The 18802-nt window shown below is 46.8% G+C and overlaps 1 protein-coding gene across 2 annotated transcripts in view; it reads right to left on the bottom strand.

Moving 5' to 3' along the window:
• The window catches only part of Spock1 (SPARC (osteonectin), cwcv and kazal like domains proteoglycan 1), a 473240-nt gene that overhangs the window by 135402 nt on the left and 319036 nt on the right, over nucleotides 1–18802 (bottom strand). For both annotated transcript variants that reach the window (XM_032884270.1, XM_032884269.1), the window contains one exon: nucleotides 18255–18369. In XM_032884270.1, the coding sequence (XP_032740161.1) occupies nucleotides 18255–18369 (115 nt within the window). The remainder of the gene's footprint in view (nucleotides 1–18254; nucleotides 18370–18802) is intronic.

Below are 18802 nucleotides of genomic sequence, written 5' to 3'. Positions count from 1 at the left end.
GGCACGTACATCTCCACCCTGGGCTTTACCCTTACAATCTTAGAAAACATTGGCTTGCATTTCTTGGGGCCCGATTTATTATCATGAGAGGAGCTTGCGTAAGAACCAAACGAAAGCCTGTGTTTGTTTCTCGGTCTCCGGCAGCAGGGGACTCTGCCCTGGTAGGGGCTGCATGTGATCTGCCTTAGTATGGAGAAGGTTGGCCAAAAGGGAGGGGTGGCGCTAGCAGCATGACAGGTCTTTAAAAAGCATTTTATTTAATGTTCACACCTATAATGGGTTTTGATCAAAACCACCCTCCTCCTAACCCTTATTCCCATTCTTCTCTCTCAATCTCATGCGTTTTTGGTTTTTTTTTCTTTTTGTTTATTTAATACCTACTAAGTCCATTTAGCATTCCCTGTACATGAATGAGGGTGGGGCATCGGCGTCTCCTGTCTCTCCTCAGCAGCTATCAAACTGCCAATACCTCCTCACATAGGGTAGGACTGTAAGAGCCCCTTCCCCGTTCATAATGGAGTTTTACCTGGCTTCATCTCGTGGGGTCTGACGTATGCTGTCTTAGCCATGGTGAGTACCATGTAGACAGCTCACCAGTCATGCCTGGCTGATACTGGTTTGCCACAGGCATCTACCTCCCAATCTTTCTTCTAACTCGTCCATGATGATCCCTGATCCTTGCAAGGATGGAGTCTGATACAGACGTCCCAATCGGGGCTGAGCAGACCACAGTCTCTGAGTCTCTGCACTTTGATCAGTTGTGTGTCTCTGTGTAGGGAGCCATATTGGATTTGGGCCTGGCCGCTTTGTGACTGTATAGCTCAAAGCGGCTACGTGACTCTGGGCTGTATGGCCACAGATACTCACCCCTAAGATGACTGCCATAAAGTCTTGAGATTGTTGGACAAAAGCCTCTCCCATGAATTTACGGCACAGGAAGATAGCAATCACGGAATGCTTCAGCACAAGCAAACACTAGATGTCTCCACTGCCTGACCTCTTCGTCTACTGCCTGACCTCTTTGCCTCCTGCTATCACTGCCTGAATACCCTCACCCCTCCCTCCTTTGTGTTTCACAAAGGGCACTCCCCCTATCTGAATGCCTTATAAGCCGTAACACTCACCCCAATAAACGAGACCTTGACAACAGAACCTTGCTTGGTCTCCTTTTCTCCCCCTCCCTTGACCCTCAGGTAGCGCCTCTTCGGAACCCTGAATAACTGAACCCGCTGGATGGGTCATCTCTGTATTAATCACCACTTAATACAAACAGAAGCCCCTCTGATGAAGGTTGAGAAGTGTCCTAATCTACAGTTATAATAAAGGTAAGCATTTAGGGTACAGTTTACTACTGTCCCAGGTAGGGTTACCAGTGCTATGATAAACCACCATGACCAAAGCAACTTGGGGAGGAAAGGGTCTTTTATTTCAGCTTTCACTTCCAGTCCATCCCTGAGGAAAGTCAGGGCAGGAACTCAAACAGGGCAGGAACCTGGAGGCAAGGGCTGATGCAAAGGCCATGGAGGGGTCGTGCTTACTGGCTTGCTCATGCCTTACACAGTCTGCTCTCCTATAGAACCCAGGACCACCATCCCAGGGATGGCCCTACCACAATAGACTGGGCCTTTCCACATCAATCAACAATTTAAAAATATGCCCTACAGTCTTAGTCTTAAGAAGGGAGACATTTTCTCATTCGAGGCTCCTTCCTCCCTGATGACCTCCCTGATGATCCTAGCTCATGTCAAGTTGACATAAAACCAGCCAGCACGAGTATACTGCCCATTTCGCAGAATGTGAGGACAAGGTTCTCCTGTGGGTCCTAGGTCCGAGCCAGTCCTGGGTTTGGGGCCCAGGTAATGTAAAATAGGTAGAAATGGAAAAGGCAGGGTAGAGGAGCCATCTGGAGAAAGAGAATCAACATTGAGGAACCTTGAAAATACTACATGGAAAATTAGAACTGTGGAGTCTCCCTAAAATATATACTCTAATACAGAGGTTTCAATGCCAATATCCTACAACAGGGGGCAGGGCAGCCCCTCACCCAAACACGATAGGCCATTGAATAAAAAGACCAGTACTAGGCATAGACTACCTCTTTTCAAGTTTTTGGTCAGTGGGGTCCCATAGACTCCCCCAGAACACCATTTCCATTGTTCCTGGTAACCCAAAGAGCTTGGTGGAAAGACTCTATTAATGACTAAAGCCAGCGCAGAGTGGGGTGAAAGGTTGTAGAGAAGCCAAGCTGGTCCTAAGTGAGAGCTTCATCCCCAATGGCTGGTGCTTGTAGTGAGGAAAGGGTCTGTGCATGCGAGCAGGGAAGGAGCGTTACATGAACCCTGTAAGATATAGCATTGACTGGTGACAGGATACATCCGTTGGTACAGTTGTGGTGTAAATGGTATGAGAAAAACCAACCATTTTTCTAATCGTATTCAAGGCCCACTCCACAAGACAGAACTCACACGACATGTTTAAGAACAATCTAGTCGGGTTGTGACATGGCGTTTGAGTAGCACTCAGGCAGCTGCACACTATTACCCACAAACCTTCAGTACCGGGTCATTCTCCAGAAGTGCAGCATGAAGAACGTGCGTTCTCTCACTTGTACACAGTGGCCTTTGTGAGGCCACTGAGAGCTTTCTGTACAGCTGGTGCTAGATGGGAGATGACAAAGACTCACAACAGTGTTTCTCATCTCTGGGGTCCTTTGCTGTTACAGAATTTTCTGGTTGAAGTTTTCTGAAATCGATTAAGCTTGGCTGCCTTGGTTTACATGTAATTTCTTTCAGAATCTCCCTGTCCCCTCCTGCGGGCAGCTCACTTGCCATTCTTCTCACACAGTGTCTCAAGTACCTCTTTATTCACCTTTACTTACCAGCAAACGCCTGGTGTTCCTGACTGCTTGTGCATGAACACACATGCGCGCGCGCGCACACACACACACACACACACACACACACATACACACACACACATATACAGATATGCACATACACATATCATATACCAAACCACACACATACACGTACACAAACACACACCACACATAATACAGCACACACCACACACAATATACTACACATACAACACACCATACACATAATATACAAAACACTACACACACAATACACAACACACTACACATACAACACACCATATACTCAACATACAAAACACTACACACACACAATACACAACACACCATACACACAATATACAAAACACTACACACACAACACACTACACACACAACACACCTTATACTCAATATACAAAACACTACACACACACAACACACATACCACATACCACACTGCGCACATACACACACCACACATACAACATATCACATACCACATACCACACACACAACACATACCATACACACAACACACAACATACCATACATAAAATATACAAAACACCATAACACACAACACATTAACACATGCCACACCACACACATAACACACAAAACATACAACACATAATACACCACAACACACAACACACAGCACACACACAACACACATATCACATACTACATGCCCCATACCCAATCACACACCACATATACCACACACACCACATACCTTTTCCCAGTTGTTTCACAAGGAGAGACAGGATGGTCGGGCATATGCTAGCACAGCTGTGCCTGTGCCTCCTTGTTTCAGAGTAAAAACTGAAGCAATGCAGACAAGTTATCAAGAGAACAAGAACCTGTGTACTCTGCCAGAGAAGCCGAAGGCATTGGTGCTGCCTCAAAAGGGTTGAGCAGAGAGGCTTCTAATTCTGCATAATTCGGAGGTCACTGGAAGAGGGGGATGTCTTTATTACTTCGATGCCGAGATCAAGTGCACCGAGCGTTCTGATGTGCAAGTCTTTAAAAGTCAACTCTTCTCCATGAAAGGGGTTGACGAAATGGAACCAGAAAGGTCAGTGAGGCTGCCACGCTGGTCAGCAGTGGACCGGTCTATACTCCGCTCCACTTCTAAACAAGCACACGGCACACCGTGCTCCTGAGCACGCCCGGAAATCAGAACGCTAAACTCTAAGCAGCATGAGTAGCCCTAGGCTAGCCTGCTGATGCGTCTGCACTCTCCACGTCCCCTCACGCGCCTCTTCAGCATAGAGACTCTGGTGGTGCAAGTGCTCACTGTCTAATCTGAGGTAATGTATAAGCAGTCACAGTTGATAGACAGGCTTCTACCATGTAAGTCAGTGGTTCCCGACCTTCCTAATACCATGACCTTTCACTACGGTTCCTCATGCTGTGGTGAACCCCGGCCACCATTTTGTTGCTGCCTCATCACTCTTTACTGTAAGCGATTGCTTAGTGCAATAGAGCAGACATGGTCCCCTAAAACCATCTCCAACGTGGCTCCTCTTGGCACAGTTTACTGACCCACGGGCACTGCAGTCGGGCCCCGGGTAACAGCTGCAAGAGCACTGGGTGGAGTGCTTGCCCATTACCCCACACTCCCCTAGAGCAGTCTTTACCTGCCACTCTGAGAACCAACCAAGCAAAGCATTTGCGTATACCACCAAAGGGCCACCAAAGACTTCGCACCAAGGCCATCACAATTGAGACCACTTTCCTTCATAACACAAGGGGAGGAAATGGATACCTGAAGGCACAGCTCAATTAGAGACCAGGTATAGGCAGCAATCCTATCCCACCATGGCTCAGTCTACTGGGTTTACAGGTATGTGTTGGGCTCACAGAGGGTAGAGAGTGGCCGCCCACAGTTCTGAGGCCCCTTGGGGAGGTTGGCCTCTCATCTGCTAGCCCCCCTGCTCTAGGCTTTTATCTCAGACTGATGAAATGCTGCTGGTGCAGGCTTCTCTGTTGCTAGGTAGGTGACATGGCCTCAGGGGGCATTCTTCTATTCACTGTTGCTCTTAGGAGCTAGAGAGGCAATTGCCATAGGCCAAGGGGTGAAGAGGCCAACCTTTTTTTTCCATCTTTATTAACTTGAGTATTTCTTATTTACATTTCTGATTGTTATTCTCCTTCACGGTTTCCAGGCCAACATCCCCCTAACCTCCCCTTCTCTATGGGTGTTCCCCTCCCCATCCTCCCCCCATTACCGCCCTCCCCCCAACAATCACGTTCACTGGGGGTTCAGTCTTGGCAGGACCAAGGGCTTCCCCTTCCACTGGTGCTCTTACTAGGATATTCATTGCTACCTATGAGGTCAGAATCCAGGGTCAGTCCATGTATAGTCTTTAGGTAGTGGCTTAGTCCCTGGAAGCTCTGGTTGGTTGGCATTGTTGTTCATATGAGGTCTCGAGCCCCTTCAAGCTCTTTCAGTCCTTTCTCTGATTCCTCCAACAGGGGTCCCGTTCTCAGTTCACTGGTTTAATGATGGCATTCGCCTATGTATTTGCTGTATTCTGGCTGTGTCTCTCAGGAGAGATCTACATCCGGCTCCTGTCAGCCTGAACTTCTTTGCTTCATCCATCTGATCTAGTTTGGTGGCTGTATATGTATGGGCCACATGTGGGGCAGGCTCTGAATGGGTGTTCCTTCTGCCTCTGTTCTAAACTTTGCCTCCCTATTCCCTGCCAAGGGTATTCTTGTTCCCCCTTTAAAGAAGGAGTGAAGCATTCGAAAGAGGAGAGTCTGGAGTCTACAAACTTCCTGGTTGAGTGGTCCTTAAGAATGAGAGCCTGGGGCTGGAGAGATGGCTCAGCCGTTAAAGGCTAGGCTCACAACCAAAAATATAAGAATGAAATCTGGGTGTCTATGCAGGAGTAGGCAGAACCATGCAGGGCCTGGCACAGAGAGCCGAAGGGAGAACATTCGGTGCCAGTTCCTTTCCCTGCCTCCTCTCTTAAGGTGGTTGCAAAGGTCATTCTGCAGCACCAGGAGGAATGCAAACCAGCAGCTCTGAGAGACAAATGACATCTTGTCCCAGAGCTCCAGAGGGAAGTTGACCTTTAAGTGTGTCCAGTCACTATGCAGGGGACAGGACGGGCAACGAGACAAGAACCTAGAGAAAGTAGGTCACAAGTCAGACAGGGGTAGAGGCCTGGAATCAAGCTCTTCCCAGAAAACAAATTTGTCCCTGGTGTGTGGTGAGTTCCCTACAGGAAACATGGGGGAGCGGCCCTGTTTTCACGTCACAGTGATCCTCCCCTCAAGCACCATTTTGTAACTCAGATGATTTTCCCAGTTCCTAATTGAGCAAACTGTCCTGGTTTCACGTCTCCAGCTTCTCCCTTAACGGACCTATTTGCCTACAAAATATTTGTGAACACCTATCACGTGCCACATCCTGAATCAGGCACAGGAGACTTGAAGCACGTGGACTGTGTCCTCCTCCTAGAGCTGGGACACAGAGGGGACCTGGGCTCTGCCACTGATAGGAGCATGGTGTCTTAGTTACTGTTCGGTTGCTGTGAAGAAACACCATGACCAAGGAAATTCATAGAAGAAAATGTTTAACTGAGGGGATGGGTCTTCCTTACATACTCTGGGATTAGTCCATTATCACCATGTAGTGTAGTAGCAAGCAGGTATTGTGTTCACCATGTCAGGAACTATAGTGGCAAGCAGGTATTGTGCTAGAGCAGAAGCTGAGAGCTTTACATCTTAATCCATAAGGAGCAGGCAGAAAAAAAGACATGGGGCTTTTGAAACTTCAAAGCCCACCCCCAGTGATACACCTCCTCCAGCAAGGCCACACCTCTTCCAACAAGGCCACACCTCCTCCAACAAGGCCACACCTCCTAATCCTTCCCAAACAGTTCTACCAACTAGGAGCCAAACATTCAAACGTGTGAATCCTATGGGGAGACATTCTCATTTAAACTACCACACATAGCAAAGAGAAGAAACTGTATAATCAAAATAGAACTCAGTATGAGTGACAAGCACTACAGACTAAATGGGTGCCCTCCCTTTAACCATATATGAAAGTTCTAACTCCTACCAGAATAAGACCTTTGAGGGGGTGATTAGATCCAAGGATGTTACCTCTTTGTTGATGGGATTAGAAACTTCACAGAAGAGAACAGAGAGCCCTTCCGCCACAGGCTTCCTAATGAGAGAGGAACAGGCTTTTACCAGAACCCCAGTCTTCTGAAACCTGCGCCACAGACTTCCGAGTCTTTAAACTGGAAATGTCTTTTCTCTACTGTCTATAACCCACCTCGCTTATGGTGCTGTTTATGACAGAGTTGGGGTAAAGAAGTGTGCTGCCCTGCAATGAGACCTATACTGTGGAAGAGGATCTGACCCCTAGTAAGAAGTGAAGGCTAGAAGAGGTCTGGAAGCCTGCAAGCTAGGAAAAGCCCCATTAGCAGACCTGGGTTGTTATGGGGAACTCTGACAAGGCAAAAGGAAAAGAAGACGCCTTCACAGAAAACCCTGGTCTTTACAGAGAAAAACGACAGTTACCCAAACAAAACTTTGGTGGGATTTGGACGTGTATAAAGTCCTGATGAGGGTTCGGGTAGAAATGGGAAACATGCTACCAGAAACTGGAGGAAAGGTCATAGCCCTTCTAAAGTGTCATAGAGCTTGGCTGACTGGTGTTTATGTCTTAATCCATTTGGAAGGTAGAACTTGAAAACACTGACAGTGGATATTCGACTTGGCAAAATATGAAAGCCAAGCACTGAGGGATTAATCTACTTCTTTCTTGACAGTATGGAATTCAACTTTAAAGTTGACACTGAAGGAAGTTGAAGACTATTGATAGGAAACGAGTAAAGACAGGAGCCAGGGTTGGAACAGAATACAGAGAATAAATGCTTTTGTTGCCTCTCCATCGTGAAACTAAATTCCAAATGCTGAAGTATTTGAACGTGGAGTGTCTGTGTAGTGATTGGGTCTGAAGAGTAAGACTAGTGGCTATACCATTCTTTATTCATTTTTAATTTTCATTTTATCCGTATGAGTGTTCTGCTGACATGTATGTGTGCATGCCCAATGTCCACAGATGGCGGATGATCCTCTGGGGCTGGAGCTCGGTGGCTGTGAGCTGCCCAATGTGGGTACTGGGAACTAAACCCAAGTCCTACTCAACCACTGCGTATTTCTCCAGCTCCAGATTAGTAACTTCGAAAGGAGGCTGCGGAAGTTATCAGTGGCTTCTCCTGCCATGGAAGGGCCTGGCATAAAAAGAACCTCTACAAACCAGGAAATGGATCACGCCAGTCATGGTACCTGCTGTGAATTTCACAGCTCTAGGAATCTGAGAAACAATTCTATTTTGTTTATAAGCTATCCAGCCTCTGGCGCTCTGTTACAGCAGCCGGAAAGTTGAAGGCAACAATGATATGATCTAGAACATGGCACATTTGAACTTGGGTAATCCTGAGCACCTCCGAGGATGACAGTTACTACTGTCCCATCTCCCATTCTTGGTGACTCTGACTCTCACCTAAGAGACTGATGTTTACCATGTGCTCACTGGGGTCCAGGGACCCCATGCACTGCTTCACTTACTATGATGTCATTCATGGTGTGGGGTTTAGACTCATGAATTCATGAGTGGAGATTCAGGGCAGAAAGATGACTTGAGGGCAGAGAGGTTCTTCTATGTAAGATGGGTTCGTGGAGAGTTATCGCTTAACAGCTGACAATGTGGATACCACGTGTCAACGCTGGTCACCGTATTGTCTCCTTGCCTGGCTGCTCTTAAACCACTACTGAGTACTAACAACTAACATTGACTGCTGCTGTTCCCTTCTCTGCCTTCTACCTTTCTTTACTGCAAGAGGATACTCCTTTCTTAGAACTGCAGCTGTGTAGTGGGATTGCCCACTTTCTCGGTTAGAGTCGTGCATCTGTGACCTTACCTTCCTCTACTAGAAGCTCCTCAACATGGAGATGGTTGGGATTTCTGTAAATACACACACACACACACACACACACATCATACACACACACACACACCACACCATACATACATACACACACATACACATAACACACACACACATACACACACATACACACTACACACATACACATACATCACATACCATACATACACACATCACCTATCACATACACATCACACACAAACACCATACACACACACCACACAAACATACACATACACATTGCACACCACACATATGCACGCACACAAGCACAAGTGTCTCCAGCAACTCTCCCACAGCACATAGTCTGTCTTAAAGAGCAAGAACTCAAGGAAACTCAGTCTTTTCTGAAGCACAGACTCTCCTCCTTAAAGTTGCCCAGCCATCCATCCTACGTGACTGAGAAGTGAGCCCATAAGAGCTTGTGTCTGAGGATGTCAGGGCACTAGGTGACAAAGCCCTACCTTCCTTCCGGGTTTACACCTTCCATTGCCTTTTCCACCAATACAGGCTGCTCTATCCTCGCTTCCTTTAGAACAGCAGGACCCTTCTCCTCCCTCCTCACTCAGAAGCCTGTGCCTCTTTTCCCTCTACCAAGAATACTTTCCCCTACTCTTGCCTGTGTTTCGAGGCCTCCTTCTTCAATCAAACAGAAGCAATTGGCATGGAGTCCTATGTCTTAAGCTACAGAACACTTAAACCACCAGTGATTAGATTTTCAGTTGCATTCTGTCTTTCCTAATAGACTTTAATATCTGCAAGAACAGACTATACCCCTCTATCACAGAATTCTAAACACACAGCATGGTGTGTGGAGAAAGGTACCTACCTATGATGTTTGTTGAATAAAGGTATCATCACAAACTCCAACGGAGTAGCATCCTACTGGACCTCACTCACCATCACAAGCACATATAAGCTGCAGAAATCCTTGCCAGAGAGAGCCAAGCCCTAGCTTTCACCAACCCTACACTTCCCCGTCATCACATGATACACAGGGAGCAAAGGGATCTCAATCCCAACAGGAGGGCAGCCCCACCATCTCCTCTCTGATTTATGGTTTCTCACGGCCACCAGAGGCTAAGCCATAGCCTCCTCTCTCATCAGACCAGCATCACCCAGTGGAGTTCACCCCATGGTTCACTGGAAAGCATCATAACTTGGAGGGCATCAGAGGTGAGGCAGGTGGCCAGAACTCCTTTTCTCACCCAACGATGGAAGCGTACAGGTTCAATGTGGACCCGGGAAAAGCATCACTCAGGAGTAAGCATTGGAACAGAACCAAGGTCCCCAAACTAATTAACACCATCTCTCTCATCCCTCTGTGCATGAAGGCCTTCTTTCTGCCCACCCTCCCCATGAAGAACATTAAAAGCAGAACATTAGCCTGGGAACATTCTATTTAAAACACAAAGTCCTTCTAAAGAGAGTCTTGGAACTCCATCTAATTCATCCTGAACCCATTTTCTGACCCAAGGATCTGTAAGGTCAGTGCCCAGAATGGGTTCCACTACAGTGTCTGATGCCCATAAGGAGTTGTCTTTCACGGTTCACTGGTTGGATTAAGCTGGTATGAAATGTCAGAATTGAAAGCGGGGGAAGAGGGGATCCCAATGAGGATCAGAGGGTGAAAGCAGATTTATGATAATACAGGAAAAAGAGTGCATTTGAGGAAACGAAAATAGAAAGGAGGAAAAATGGGAAACTTCAACCTTGTGACTTTTGTTTCAAGTCTTTTGGGTGATACATGTATCAGGACTACCTGACTAATCCGTGTCATCAGGATGGGTGATGAGCATTAACTTCAATTTACCACAGGGTGCTTAATCTTGTTTATTACACAATGAGCAGGGACAGATGTGCAAGTGTGATCACGTGATCCACACCTGCATGCCCTCAGCAATGACATGATACCACAAGGAAACCATCCCCAGCGATTATCTATTCAAAATGGCACACCTACCTCACAGCCCTCTTTCCCCCTCCCACACTGAGTTCTGAAGCTAGAGATTTGCCACTGGGTATATTGCTTAATAAGCAGACACAGAAACACCACCTATACTCCCAACATCTGAGACAGCATGCAGAACAGAAGCGCTCTGAATGCCGCCATCAGTTGTGGAAGCAGGAAATGGGAGGGTGTCCTTAAACAACCCTGTGCCCCACAAAGAAACCAGTCATCTCAGCACCACAGATGCTGGGCTTATTAACATCTGGGCACAGGCATGTCCTAGAAAGCATCCATAAAACACTCTTCATCTCCTGTAGACAGGAAATGGCTCAAAGAAAGAATGACAAGGAGCCAGTGCTTTAGTCAATGGGATACAAGAACCCACTTTTGCAGGCAGGGAAGCTTGGCTAAAAGTGAGGCAGAGTTCTTGCCCATGAGGGCAAAATCCCAGAGCTGCCTCACCACGCTGTGAGACTTACTGGGAGCCTGGGACAGCTAAGCCTGCCCTACCCAGCCAGTTTCCGCTGGCATTGAGAATATGGCTTTTAAGAGAAGTGGGGAAAAGGAAAGACGATACAAGGGTGCCACAGTGTATTAGAAAATGTGCTTTGCTTAACTAAAAGCACCTTTGTAGATCTGGATACATGTTTCTGCAGCAGATGGCGACGGTTACAAAGTTACAAAGAAAAGAAGCAGAGTAAGGCGCTCAACCCTAAGTGATAATCTCCGATGTAACTTCTAACCAGGCTCCGGAAATCAAGGAGGAAGGGAAGGGAAAATTATCAGAATCACAGGACCAGGTTGCCTACTGGGTGATAGAATAGTCTGTATGTGACAGGGAAGCTGAACCCATGGAAGCTCAATGCTGTGGTGACCTTAGCAAGACCTGTACAGTGACAACACCAATTGATGGGACATTGTGATGAGGGAAAGTTACACACTCCATCCCTCAGCTGCTGGGGAAGGGAGAACCCATTTTCTCTAGAAATGAACTCGGACAGGTTACCCAATCCAAGGGGTGTGTGTGTGTGTGTGTGTGTGTGTGTGTGTGTGTGTGTGTGTGTGTGTGTGTGTGTGTGTGAGAGAGAGAGAGAGAGAGAGAGAGAGAGAGAGAGAGAGAGAGAGAGAATAATAACTGAAGAAATCTTGAATTTAAGAGGACATATGAGAGGAGTTGAAGGGAAGAGGAGGGGGAGAAATGATGTAAATATATTACTCCTGCATGAAATTCTCAAGAGACAAAGAATTCCAATAAAACAATTATGTCTTTGTGAATCTGCCTTGCAATGTGACACATACCTCACAGTGCAGTGTCTGCCTTACATGCTGTCCCCTTGCTCCAAGGGACGAAAAATTCCATGCAATTATTCACATATCTGGCATAAATTGCTTTTTACTCTCTGCTGCCCCTGTCAACAAATTCAGCCAATCAGGGCCTCCAGCTTCGTAGAGGCAAACAGAGGAAGGAAAGGGATGGGCCTGAGCTACAAAAATGTGCCCAGAGAGGACCCCGGGAGCAGGCACGGCTGTATCCTGGGCACGGATGGACAGTGTTTCTGTAGTAAGATCTCCCAGGTTTAAATCAACACAGCATCTCTACGCTTAAGGGACACCTGTTTTAAATGTATACTTTTAGAAAAAAACACAAAGGAGAAGAAGGGACTAGGAACAATGTGTGTGGGCATAGAAGGGAGGAAATGGGTTTAATATCAGTGCCCAGACCAATTGCTTAATAAGGACAGGTACCAGGAGAAAGGGGTGGGGGATTCTGATCGGAGGGACTGCAGGGACCAGAACAGTGGCCGTCCCCTTTTAGATAGTCTTTGGGTACCTGCTCCCATCTGCATCCCCAGTGGCTGCTGTGTGACATAGGTACACGGTGGGAGTTGCACACAGATGAAAATCTGCTCCTCACTGGCCATGTGCAATTGGGACAATTATTTACGGAACCTGAGTGGCAGCTTAGGTCATCTGGGGGTCATAGCCCGGTCCTGACAGGCAGCTGTGAGATCCACTCAGGCAAACTACTCTGAAACATAGTAAGCAGCTAGCCGGCCCTGGGTTGAAACATTGTGCTTCCCTCTCCTTCTCTTCCATGGTTTAGACTTGGCATGAGGTCTGATTATACAAATCGTGCGCCTTTGCCAGATGACAGACCACAGTGGAGCCATTTCTGTTCACCAAAATGATGGACTCCCAAGTGGTGTTTTTTTTTTTTTTTAAGCAGTAGAGGAATAACAAGTTCTTCTTGGACCGGAACCCTGCCCATGAATGTCCTCTGAGCTTAAAACAGAACCCAAGGTAGCATGTGGTCCCTCACAGAAGGGACCTGAGCCACATCAGTAATGAAGGTGGTCTCCAAGACACGGCAACATGCCTTGATGGGGAGAGCATCAGAGAGCCCGCCCGGCGCCCGGGAGCCCGGCACTTTCCACGTGGCCGTGTGCCTTCCGCGCCGCCACAGCGATGTGGTGTATGTATAATCAAGCGGTTCAAAGCCCCTGTAGCGGGAGGCAGTGCTTTGTTGTAAAACAAAACTGAGATAAAATAACCTCATCCTTTCAAATATCCTCTGAGAGTTTGGTATTTGAGGCACATCCTGTGATGTGTTTCTCTCTGACCTCGAACACTTTGATTCTTTTTTTTTCAAGTTCACATAAAAGAGAGAAAACTCCGAGATTGGTCTACTGTACCAAAAGCCTCGATGGCATCTAAATTCTTTTGCTGGTGCACAGAATTAGTTGTTATTCCAGATAGTAAGGAAGTGGAGATGAAGGGACACACTATTAGAGGGGCCCAGCCCTCTGGGAAGTTGGGCCGTCTCGCTCCTTACTTAAAAATAGATGAGTTCCCACTGCTCCCCAAGGCTTTGAAGGGTCCACTTAGATATTGCAAGTTCCATTCCGACCGTCCGCTCCCCGGGCGCACTACCCTCCTGCACAATCAGAGAATGTGGTTTGTCTGGAAGGCCCCAAACAAATGCTTTCAATTTTCCATTCTCCAAATGAAAATCAATGGTAAGAGAGAGGTAAAAATCAATGTTCAGCCCTCTGCAGGGAGCCCCCACCTTCTCCCCCTCCCTTTCCCCACCCCCTCCCAGCTCCACAGAGCAGCAGATTTGAACCAATGATTCTCACCCTGCTGCCAGAGCCCTCTGCTGGCCCTGTCCCCTTGACAATATTCTACTTAAACATTCCTGTGAGTTTTTTTGGGTTTTTTTTTTTTTTTTTTTTTATAAAAATAACAACTATGACAAGAATGAATAATGAGATATTATTCTAAACACACCCCTTCCGTTGCTAGTAAACTCGGTTACAAACGGCATCCCGGTATGGAGTCTGACTTCCATTTCCCAAGGGATCTGTATTTCTGCCATGAGCTATAGAATGTGTAGTCATTCAACTATACTCTGAGAATGTCCTTGTCCCTGGGGCAACTAGTGTGCTTTCTGTCACCCCAGATAGGTAGTCTGTGTCGCTTATAACCGGCTTGGCCCCAGAACAGAGGAAATGGGGAGACCACACCGCGTACTCAAGTGTGATCCTTTCTGCTGTTTGGTTAGCGTGTGATTGTTTGATAGATTAATAGCTTATGCGTGTTTATTGCTGAAAAGTATTGATTAAACTGGAAATGCCACAGCTGGTTGATAACTTCACCTTGAGTTCTTACTACCTGTGACTCTAAATGAAGTTGATACAAACATACGAAAGAGTACTTTTACATGTACATATATGAAGTAAACCCTCTGAGATATTTTCTCCCATTATGTCTGGACTTACACACACACACACACACACACACACACACACACACTTGATATATTTACAGAACATCAGACATCTTCAATTTGGGTACAATCTCATTTGCTATGCCATACTTAGGAAGTCTTAAAGCCAAGGACAGAAATCTTACATTATTTTCTTTGGAAAGTTTTATGGCCTTAAGAGTGTGTGTGTGTGTGTGTGTGTGTGTGTGTGTGTGTGTGTGTGTGTGTGTGTGTGTGTGTGTAAATATAAACCTGCCTCTCAAGTTAAATTTTAACACAGCATATTATGTAATTAAAAATTGTAAGCGTGGCTCACAGTACCATAAAGTATTCATGTATAAATATCAACATAAAATGTATATCATATAGGGACTATTAGTTAAAAGTCTCGATAAAAACAGGTCAGTAAGTCAAACCAGGGGCTGAAGAGGTGGCCCAGCACTGGCTGCTTCCACCTGTTTGGTTCCCAGCACCCACTTGGCCGCTGTTCCAGCAGATCCAATGCCCTCTTCTGATTTCTGAGGACATTAGGCACACCTGCAGTACAAACATTTACATTGAGGCAAAATGCTAATATGCCTAAGAGAAACAAATTTTAACAAAGTAAAAAACAAGAAAAGAGTAGACAGAACACATTGAAACATTTTAGTAGCTGTATTTCAACAATGTGGCCGTTACCTACTTCCTATTTTTAATGTTTTCTAGGATGAGCTTCAACTATGGCACCAAAAGTAGACGGAGAATGTTTAAGTCATCAAAGAGAAGCCACCCCAAGCATATGCAGCACTCTGGGGTGCCCTAGTGATCCCAAGGAGGCTAAAGCAGGAGCATCTGGCCCTGAACCGACCTCCCACGCACACAGAAATGCTGAACAGCAGAAAGAAGTGAAAGAATTTATAGAATTCTCTGAGAAGGTCGTGAATAGAGCAGAAGGGTCCCCTATGGATTGTCTCACCAGATTTGGGGAGACTCCACAGAGGGAGCCCTGACTGACCGCTTCATCCATCAAATCTGTTTGGGTCAGCCCTGAAGTGCTGAGGCCACAGACCTGTGGTCCTAGGATCTTCTCCACCCACTTGAGCTCCACAGGCCATCCAGGCCCAAGGCATTTCCCTGACCTTGCCCCCTACTCCACTGGCAAACCAGCCTACATCTGGGGCCTCCTCATCAACAGGGGCTTCCAAGCTGCCTCCTGGTCTGTCAGCAGCTTTTCGATGTCTTGAGGTAAGATTTTCCCCTTGAGCTGCAAGGGGCCAGCTTGGCTAGCAGCCTTGTCTACAGATGTTTTGCAAAATAAAAAAGCACTTCCCTGATTGGGGAATAAATAGAGTTGTCAATAATCTGTCCCAGCTCTAGGGGACCCCCGAAGTTTAATGTGGAAGGACAGATGTTTTATCTGGGAAGGCATCCAACACTCTCTGGGGAGTGACACAATTGGCCTCTATTGAGGGCTGAGAAACCCCACTTTTGAGAGAGAGATTTGGTAAGATAACCACAGTGACCGCACACAGGCCTCCTAGGGCCAGGGCACCTCCCGAGTCCTGCTAAGGAAGAGGGTGCACCACCTTAGCCAAAGCTCATTGTGGAGTTGTTTTCTAGTAGGGAACAGGCCCTACTATCAGAGATGCAGTCATTTTCTCTGACTCCCCTGTTGCAAATCACAATGTGGCAGCAGAAATGTCACCGCAGTCCTTGAGGCTCTGTTCAAGGGCTGGAAGGAAGGCAGAATGCTCAGATCGGGGAAGGAATAGAAAGCCCAAAGGGAAGTTGTTTCTTTCTCAGGAGCGTATGTGGTTGGGAGGGAGGGTTCTGGCTGAGCTTCCAGACATAGTCAGACAATGCTAACTATTATAATTATTGTTTTACTAATTGCTAGAGTGGCTGGCGTTGACATTAAACCACCATTATACGCCATCACCTTTATTGAACTGTCACACAAAATAGGCTGTGTCTTCATAGTCAATCCATGTAACAGATGAAGAAAAAGAAATTTAGACTCGTAAATTTACTTCTCAAGTTTACACGGGCATGGGGGATCTAACAAGGAATGGAACCCTCATTTGTCTCCTCCCTAAATCCGTACACAAAGCTTTATAATTTCACGGATGCAGGAGGTAGAGACTGTACTTTTCACATAAGCTGAGTGATGATCAGAGTATGGTGTGCCTAGGGAAACACGGTGTATACCCGGACATATACATACACACATGTGCACATACATATACGGGAGACCGAATGGTTGAACCTGGAACATTATCCCCAAGGACATTGTGTTAATTGTTAGTGGGGCTCTTGTATCCTCAAGCGTAGAAATTACAAGGGCTAGGGGGACTGGAATGGTTTTCTTGGAGTGTAGGTACCTAAAAGAAGGCACTTCGACTGGAGCCAACAGAACTATTCTTACATTCCACTCAGTAGTGACCCGAACATGATTAAGACAATCCCAGCACAGAGAAGAGGAAGTAGGCACAAGTCGCATCCTGACCCAAGAAGCTGTTTGCTATTGATAGTTGCTGGGAGAGGGAAAACCAGTTTTCCGCAACAGAGTGACTACTAAGATCTATCAACCACACTTAAGGGCAGGACCCACGTGATTCCCAGGAAGAAGTGCGGATCTGGGAAACAGCCACGCACATCTCGGCACCTTTTATCTGGGTCTCATAGACACGAATGCTGATTGCACATCAAACACTGAAGGCGATGCACGACACGGATCCTGGTAGCCAAGTCTGAGGTCACAGGCGCCAGCCATAGGGAAGACAGAGGCAGAGGGTCACTTGACGTGAAAAGCGTTGTTCTGGTGCCTGCATGGATTCCCAGGGAGGGATGGGACACTATTCAGAGGAAGCCACTGAGGAGTAAAAGACAATTACAACATAACCCAGAAGGAAGAACCAACTTCAAAGGCCACCATCAAGATCTCTTGAGGGGAAGCAGCATGCAGCAGGCTCCTAGGCTATCATGCTGGGGCTAATAAAGCCAAGGCAAGCTACAAGAGGCTCGGGTGTCTGAAAGGCTGCCTTCCTCATGCACAGGCTGTCATCTGCAGCTGGACCGGCGAAGGGAGGGCCACCTCCTGCTTTCTTGGCTGCAAGCTTCCAAGACACCAGGGTCACTTGGGGAACAGGAAATGTTGACAAAAAAGGCTTTTCTGTTAAGACGAGGACTCGAGTCAAAATTAAGATTTTTGAAAACTTAAGATGGCTGTTCTTAAGAGCCAGAGAGGTGGCTCGTCAGTTAGGAGCGCTGGCTACTCTTCCAAAGGACCTGGGTTCAATTCTCAGATGAGATCCTGCACCTTTAGGCTGGTATGGCCATAGCTGGGTTCAATTCTCAGTGACAGGGGATACAATGCCCTCTTCTGACCTTTGTGGACCTAAGGTCACAAAGGTGTGTGGGGACCAGGCACGTATGTGATACACAGACATATATGCAGGCAAAACACACCCCAACATATAATAATAATAATAACAACAACAACAACAACAATTTAAAAGATTGCTGTCTTTTATAAACCTGAGGTTGCCATCTGACATCCATACTATCACACCTGAGTATAGGGACCTAGAACCATTTAAAATGGTGGCAAACATAGCGCTCACTCTCTTTTTCATCCAGTGTGAGCCCAGTCGGATGCTTCAGTTTCACCAGCTGCAGAACAGCCCTAACCTCTAGCCGCCCCCTTCCCCAACTTACCTGGGCAACAGGTGCTTGCGGCTGACACACAGGGCTGTCTGGTAGTCCTGGGTCACACAGACTTTGTGAGGGCTGCATTTCACTTTCAGGCAGGGGTCCTTGGATGGGTCCAGGGCTGAGACAAAAGAAACAAGGGGGACAGGGTTAGCACCTCCAGGGAAATTTAATTTCCGTCACCACTCAAATAAACAAGTGGGAAATAAGCCAGCTGCGCAGGTCTGCGCTGTTTCCTGCAGCTGGTGGGGACAGAGAGAAAACCCAAGGCAGGCAGAGCTCTGTGCCTGTCACCCAGGAGTTCAGGAATCAGGATAGCAACTCCCTTGCCTACTGGGCCTTTCAGCACCATGACTTCAGGCAGGAATTACTCTTAAAAAACAAACAAAAAAAAAACAAAACAAAACACCACCAACAACAAAAGCCCTTCAGAGTTGTACGTGCTCCAAGGACCAAGAGCTTTTTGCTCTGGTGTTTGCTATTGTCTGATGATGCGTCGTTTTAATTGTTCTCTATTGCATACACCCAGAATCCTTGCTGAAAAGTTTGCTCCT

Source organism: Rattus rattus, chromosome 14, assembly GCF_011064425.1.
Source record: "Rattus rattus isolate New Zealand chromosome 14, Rrattus_CSIRO_v1, whole genome shotgun sequence".
NCBI classification, from domain to species: domain Eukaryota; kingdom Metazoa; phylum Chordata; class Mammalia; order Rodentia; family Muridae; genus Rattus; species Rattus rattus.
This window is presented reverse-complemented; position numbering and strand designations above follow the sequence as displayed.